The sequence below is a fragment of the Octopus sinensis genome, linkage group LG25, assembly GCF_006345805.1.
Source record: "Octopus sinensis linkage group LG25, ASM634580v1, whole genome shotgun sequence".
In the NCBI taxonomy this organism is placed as follows: Eukaryota; Metazoa; Mollusca; class Cephalopoda; order Octopoda; family Octopodidae; genus Octopus; species Octopus sinensis.
In genome coordinates this window covers 11,818,896-11,826,610 of record NC_043021.1, presented here as the reverse complement: position 1 = coordinate 11,826,610, position 7,715 = coordinate 11,818,896, and the positions used below count along the sequence as shown (strand labels likewise).

The 7,715-nt window shown below is 39.3% G+C and overlaps 1 protein-coding gene across 1 annotated transcript in view; it reads right to left on the bottom strand.

Moving 5' to 3' along the window:
• LOC115224400 (carbohydrate deacetylase) overlaps positions 1-7,062 on the bottom strand; it is a 19,836-nt gene extending 12,774 nt beyond the window's left edge. The window contains exons 1-2 of the mRNA XM_029795294.2: positions 6,843-7,062; positions 1,213-1,346 (exon numbers count right to left, since the gene is read on the bottom strand). Of these exons, the coding sequence (XP_029651154.1) occupies positions 1,213-1,346; positions 6,843-7,044 (336 nt within the window). The 5' untranslated portion in view covers positions 7,045-7,062. The remainder of the gene's footprint in view (positions 1-1,212; positions 1,347-6,842) is intronic.
• Positions 7,063-7,715: the final 653 nt, after the last annotated feature.

The window sequence follows — 7,715 nt, the reverse complement described above, 5'->3', positions numbered from 1 at the left end:
CAGGTATCTTTCAATTTCCACTCACAAGACTTCAATCAGCTTAGAGCTACATAAGATGTGGAGGCGCAATGGCCTAGTGGTTAGGTCAGTGAACTCTGAACTCGTAGTTGTAGGGTCGCAGTTTCAATTCCCAGACCAGGCATTGTGAGTATTTATTGAGCGAAAACATCTAAAGCTCCACGAGGCTCCAGCAGGAGGTGGTGGCAAACCCTGCTGAATTCGTTCACCAGTTTTCTCTCACTCTTTCTTCCTGTTTCTCTTGTACCTGTATTTCAAAGGGGCCGGCCTTGTTACACTCTGTGTCACCCTGAATCTCCCCGAGGACTACGTTAAGGGTACACGTGTCTGAGGAGTGCTCAGCCACTTGTATGTTGAGTTCACGAGCAAGCTGTTCTGTCAATCAGATCAACTGGAACCCTTGTCATCATAATCAACAGAGGGCCATGTTATATAAGAAGACACTTGTCCAAGGGGCTGTGCAATGAGATTGAACTGAGGACCACATAGTAGAGAAGCAAGCCTCTTAACCACACAGTCATACAGGCACCTATCATTAAGGAAATGAATTGGCCATTATTGCATACACAACAGCTTTCACAAAAGCAGACTGTCCTAAACTACCTTTAGTGGAAGCAGAAGGTATAGAGAAAAAAAGATGGTAAAACAACAAATATACATAGTAAAGTTTAGACAGACATAATTAAGACTGTATAAGGTGGCAAGCTGGCAGAAATGTTAGCACACCGGGTGTTTAGTCCCTGTGGGCAATAAAGAAATAAGAAACGTTAGCATGCCAGGTGAAATGCTTAGCAGTATTTCGTCTGTCTTTACGTTCTGGGTTCAAATTTGGCCGAGGTTGACTTTGCCTTTCATCCTTTCGGGGTCGATTAAATAAGTACCAGGCATGCACTGGGGTTGATCTAACCAAACTTATCCCTTTGTCTGTCTTTGTCCCCTCTGTGTTTAGCCCCCTGTGGGCAATAAAGAAATAAGAAATGTTAGCATGCCGAGTGAAATGCTTAGCAGTATTTCATCTGCCTTTACATTTTGAGTTCAAATTCGGCCAAGGTTGACTTTGCCTTTCATCCTTTCAGGGTTGATAAATTAAGTACCAGTTGCATACCGGGATCAATCTAATCGACTAACACCCTCCCCCAAAATTTTGGGCCTTGTGCCCAGAGTAGAAAAGGATAATTAAGACTGTATGCATACCTCCTCCGAATCAATTTTTCCATTGGCAATGGCTTCTCGAAATCCAAATTTGCCTCGAAAGAATCCTTCTTCATTTGTCAGGGTATCGTATGAGGACCCAATAGGACAACCTTCTGTTAAGTTGAGATGAAGTCCTAGAAATTAAAAAGGAAATTACTACCTCAGTTACAACAATGCATCTCGTTTCATAAATTGATACAAATGATAGTGGTGGAGAGTTAACAATAGGCGCAGGAGTGGCTGTGTGGTAAGTAGCTTGCTAACCAACCACATGGTTCCGGGTTCAGTCCCACTGCGTGGCATCTTGGGCAAGTGTCTTCTGCTATGGCCCTGGGTCGACCAATGCCTTGTGAGTGGATTTGGTAGACAGAAACTGAAAGAAGCCTGTCGTATATATGTATATATATATGTGTGTGTGCTGGTGTGTTTACGTCCCCGTCACTTAGCGGTTCGGCAAAAGAGACCGATAGAATAAGTACTGGGCTTACAAAGAATAAGTCCCGGGGTCGATTTGCTCGACTAAAGGCGGTGCTCCAGCATGGCCGCAGTCAAATGACTGAAACAAGTAAAAGAGTAAAGAGAAAAGAGAGAGAATCTAATTAACCCCACTATAACACACATGTGGAGGTGCAATGGCCTAGTGGTTAGGGCAGCGGACTCGCGGTCGCAGGATCGCGGTTTCGATTCCCAGACTGGGCGTTGTGAGTGTTTATTGAGCGTAAACACCTACAAGCTCCACGAGGCTCCAGCAGGGGGTGGTGATCCCTGCTGTACTCTTTCACCACTCTTTCTCTCACTCTTTCTTCTGTTGGCCTGCTCGCTTAGGTGTCATTCGAAGGCTAAAACAATGCGAAAGCATTGTGACCAGTGATGTGTAACAACATCTGATGGCCTGGTCGGTCACGTGATCACGTGATAACACATATAATTATTTTATTGGTGCTTGTGCAGGTGTGGCTGTGTGTATCAGATGCTTGCTTCACAACTATGTGGTTTCAGGTTCAATCTCATTATCTTTTATTGTGATTTGACTGTAGCCATGCTGGAGCACTATCGTGAAGAATTTTCAGTCAAATCAATCAACCCCCAGTAGGTATTTTTTTTAAAGCCTGGCAATTATTTCATCAGTCTCTTTTGCTGAACCACCAAGTTACGAGGAAGTAAACACTCCAATACTCATTGTCAAGTGGTAATGAGTAAGTGGGCGGGAATGAACACAGACACACACACATAGATCATCATCATCATCATCGTTTAACGTCTGCTTTCCATGCTGGCATGGGTTGGATGGTTTGACTGAGGACTGGCAAACCAGATGGCTGCACCAGGCTCCAATTTGATCTGGCAGAGTTTCTACAGCTGGATGCCCTTCCTAACGCCAATATGAATTCTGTAGACAAAGTCAGAACAGTATTGGAGGAGCATTTTTCATCATGGACAAGTGAATTTTGGAAGAGGGGCCTTGCAAGTCTACCAGATAGATGGAAGAGCATTGTAGAAAATGAAGGAGAGTATATTTTAGATTTAAAAAGAACTGTGTTTATCTTAATTTTGAAAAATAAAAGTATAAAAAAACCACATTATTTATGGGATGATCCAATATATATACAACAGGCTTCTTCCAGTTTCCATCTACCAAGCCTACTTACAAGGGTTTGTTTGGCCTGAGGCTGTAATAGAAGACACTTGCAGTGGGACTGAATCCAGAACCATGTGGTTGGGAAGCAAGCTTCTTACCACACAGCCATATACAGCAAGTGTTATTTGAGGGCGATGGAAGGAACTTTATCGGGGCAGGTGGGACCCAACTGAAAGTGCTCTTGTATTAGGTGATGAGACGAGAATGAGGCCATAGAAAAAAAATTCTGCCTCTAAGAATTTTGCCTGACCCATGCAAGCAGAGAAAAGTGGACATGAAAAATGATAACGATGAAATGACGATGATGATAATGATAATGATGATGATGATGATGACATGTATCCTTATAGATCTTGTGATTAAAAATGAAAAATGAAAAACCAACATTTTTGGACAGGGGAGAAAGAAAATATTTTGACAGATGAAGTCCTAAAAAACACACATATTCATGACAGGTCTAACATTACACTTGTAAACATAATTCATGATTTACCTATATGCATTGTGTGTGTGTGGGGGGGGGGTGTCTCTGTGTGTGTATCTGTGTGAGAGAGAGAGAGAGAGAGAGAAGGAGGGGGAGAAAGAGAGTTTGTAGAAACAATTGGAAGGAAATGTGTTCACAATATTTAGTAGAGTTAATTCATTTGTTTTCATCCCAAATTAAGATGAACACCATTCTTCTGCACGATTCATTTGAAAAAGGGTTAGGATATTAAGATATTTTTCTTAACATGAAACCAATGGTAGCCTTAATACACAAATAAAGAAATTCCATCTACCATTGCGATGTTGAGCACTCATTCTTGTTGTTCAACATTTATGCATACATATATATTTAAAATCTAAAACAAGCAGATCAGGTCACTTGCTATGCAAGTACATCTCCATAAAAAACAATAACAATTTTTAAGAAAAACATTTTAAAATGACAGTCTGACTATCTGCCAAGCAAATGGGAAGCAGTAATTGAAGTAGATGGTGAATATGCTCCGGGAATAATCATTTAAAGATGTTTTTGTTACATGCTGTTATTGTTTTTGTTGAATAAAATTTGTTGAAAAAAAGCCGCAATAATTATGCACCAATCCAATATATTTTAAATCTATCATGTCCTTTAAATCCATCTCTAATCAGAGTCATGTTTGTGGATTGAATTACCTGGTCTTTTGTTTCTTCATATTACATATTTATATCTTTTGTCTCAAGTTACTTTTGAGCACTTCTAAGTCCAAACCTCTTTATTGTGAGAGAATTTCAAATCAATCTTCTTTCTCAAAACAATTAAATACACATATATGTATATATGTGTGTCTTTGTGTGTCTGTTCCCCACCATCATTGGACAACCAGTGTTGGTATGTTTATGTCCCCATAACTTAGAAGTTCAGCAAAAGTGACTGACAGAAGAAAGAACCAGCCTTTACAAAAACAAAATAATTATGATTATTAGTACTGGAGTTGATAAGTTGACTAAAATTCTTCAAGTGGTTGGCGTTTGGTAGAGCATCCAGCAATAAAAACCGTGCCAAAACTGACCTCGCCTGTGCTGGTGCCATGTAAAAAACACTCAGTCCACTCTGTGGGGTGAATGGTGTTAGGAACGGCATGCAACCATAAAAACAATGCCAAAACAGACATAATAGCCGGGGGTAATCCTCTACCTGGCTGGCTCCTGTCAAACTGTCCAACCCATACCAGCATTGAAGGCAGACATACAGACATATATATATGTATATATGTGTGTATATATGTATATATATATGTGTGTATATATTTATATATATAATTATGTATATATTTATATATATAATTATGTATATATTTATATATATATATATGTATATATATATATATATATATACACACACATACATATAAACATTCATAAACATACGTACATACATACATATATATATATATATCTTTTACTTGTTTCAGTCATAACATTGCAGTCATATATAGAGAGGGGGGAGAGGGTGGGAGCGAGATGGAGAGGGAGAGGTGGGGGTAGGTGGTTGTACAATGTGACTGAACGATTGAAAAGTTAGCCTTGTAAGCATGAAATCTCAAGAAGACCCACTTTGTGAGTGAAATTGGCTTGACAGAACCTATATAGACGAGCGTCTGGTGGGTTTTACCTGGAATTCAAAGACACACCTTCATACATACTATCAGGCTGATTCTAGATTCTACCTGAGAATTACGTGAAATGTACACGTGTCCATGAAATTCTCGGCCATTTGCAAGCTAATTCAGTTGATCGCCGAAACTGACGATGGTCCACTCGTGCGTGAGTGAGTGTGTTTCGCAAGATTCTTGAAGTGAAACCAAGCGTTGAAACAGATATTGTTATTCTCGGGGACAGTGATATTTTGCTAATGCGTTAAGCAGAACAAAGAGTGATATATGGCATAAAGAATCATTAACGAGGTCATAGGACTTGGGACGACAGAGTTTGGCAAATAAACTATAATAATAATGATGACAAGGTTCAAGTGAAGACCAAATATATAGAGCATGTGTGTTTATTTGGCCAAATATGGCCATCCCCAAATAAACATTATTAAGTTAATTATCTGGCCAGTCTGTAAACACATAACTATTCCACTCTAACGTTTAGAGTCCACTTCTTTTTCGGGCATATGATCAACTGGCATTATATACATATATCTTTTAATTTTTTTACTCTTTAGTGTCAGTCATTTGACTGCGGCCATGCTGGAGCACCACCTTTAGTCGAACAAATCGACCTCAGGACTTATTCTACAGGTCTCTTTTTGCAGAACCTTAAAGTTTCGGGGGACATAAACACACCAACATCAGTGGCCAAGACAAATAACAAATACATATATCATTACAGATATAGGGTGAAAGATAATTAATTTAATAAAATCAACAAATTTCACCTAGTAGTATTTCGGTATGGAAAAGGACCATATTCGGTAAAAACTTATATAATTATAACAATAAAGGTTTGCAACAAGTTGCATGACCACATACCGAAAATTTTAGAAATAGCAGCCAAAGGACTACTATTTCCTTTTTTCTACAATAATATGTATGAGACATATTTTTGTTATAATTACATATATATATATATATATATATATATATATATATATATATATATTAATTTATCGACCCCGAAAGGATGAAAGGCAAAGTCGACCTCGGCGGAATTTGAACACATACAACGGGCTTCTTTCAATTTCCGTCGACCAAATCTACTCACAAGGCTTTAATCGGTCCGAGGCTATAGTAGAAGACACTTGCCCAAGGTGCTACACAGGGGGACTGAACCCGGAACCATGTACTAAGTGGATGGGAAGCAAGCTTCTTACCACACAGCCATGCTCCGTCCAGATTTATATTTAAAAAACAAAACAAACAAAAATACCCAAAACGACAAAAGTAAATAAAATGCAATATATAATTTGCAAAGTGTGACCCACACGAGCTAAAAGAAATCAAGGCGATCTTTCGTCTCTAGTAGACCTTTCCGTCGATTTCCGTAAAATTTTTTTTTTTTTTACATAAGGGCTTGCGGGAACTTTTGAAGTAATATACATACATATACACATACACCGAGTAAAAAATGTCAGTTATCTCTTTCTTTCACACACACTAACAGAAACACTTCACTTACACAACATACTGTCTGTCTGCCACACCCCATCAAACACACACACACACACACATGTCCATCAATGCTTCCCATGCACGGTAACTTCAAAAGAACTTCCCTCGTCATAAAATCGCTTTCTCTTAGTCTCTTTCGCTCTCATTACTTCAAAAGTTCCCGGAAGCCCATATGTAAAGAAAAAAAAATTTTTACGGAAATCGACGGAAAGGTCTACTAGAGACGAAAGATTGCCGAAAACAAAGAAAAAAACAGAATAAACAAATGCCGAGTCAAAACTACATTGTTTTGACTTGGCGAGAATTGTCCATTGAGAATGTTATTGTGTGAGATATGTAAACAATAAATATACCGAGTGATACTTTGGAGCACCTTGCTATAATAATAGACTTAGCAGAGACACCGTTCACCAATAAAGAGCAGCTGGTGACTGAGCCGGCGTCTATGCATTCGGCAATACCTTCGTCTCTGATCTGGCTATAACCGACATCATCAGCGTTAATGATAAGTCTCAAATGTGATGAATTACAAAGTGGGGAGTTATGATCCGACATGATGTGAACGATGAAATGAGTAAATGCAGAGTAGCTGCCCCTGGCACGGATTTTTTTTTTTTTTCATCTCTTCGTTCTGCATGGCCGTAATAGATATTTATTTCTTTATTGCCCACAAGGGGCTAAACATAGAGGGGACAAACAAGGACAGACAAAAGGATTAAGTCGATTACATCGACCCCAGTGCGTAACTGGTACTTAATTTATCGACCCCCGAAAGGATGAAAGGCAAAGTCGACCTCGGCGGAATTTGAACTCAGAACATAATGGCAGACGAAATACATATTTCTTTATTACCCACAAGGGGTCAAATATAGAGGGGACAAACAAGGACAGACAAACGGATTAAGTCGATTAGATCGACCCCAGTGCGTAACTGGTACTTAATTTATCGACCCCGAAAGGATGAAAGGCAAATTCGACCTCGGCGTAATTTGAACTCAGAACATAATGGCAGACGAAATACGTATTTCTTTATTACCCACAAGGGGCTAAACATAGAGGAGACAAACAAGGACAGACATAGGTATTAAGTTGATTACATCGACCCCAGTGCGTAACTGGTACTTAATTTATCGACCCCGAAAGGATGAAAGGCAAAGTCGACCTCGGTGGAATTTGGACTCACAACGTAACGGCAGACGAAATACGAATTTCTTTATTGCCCACCG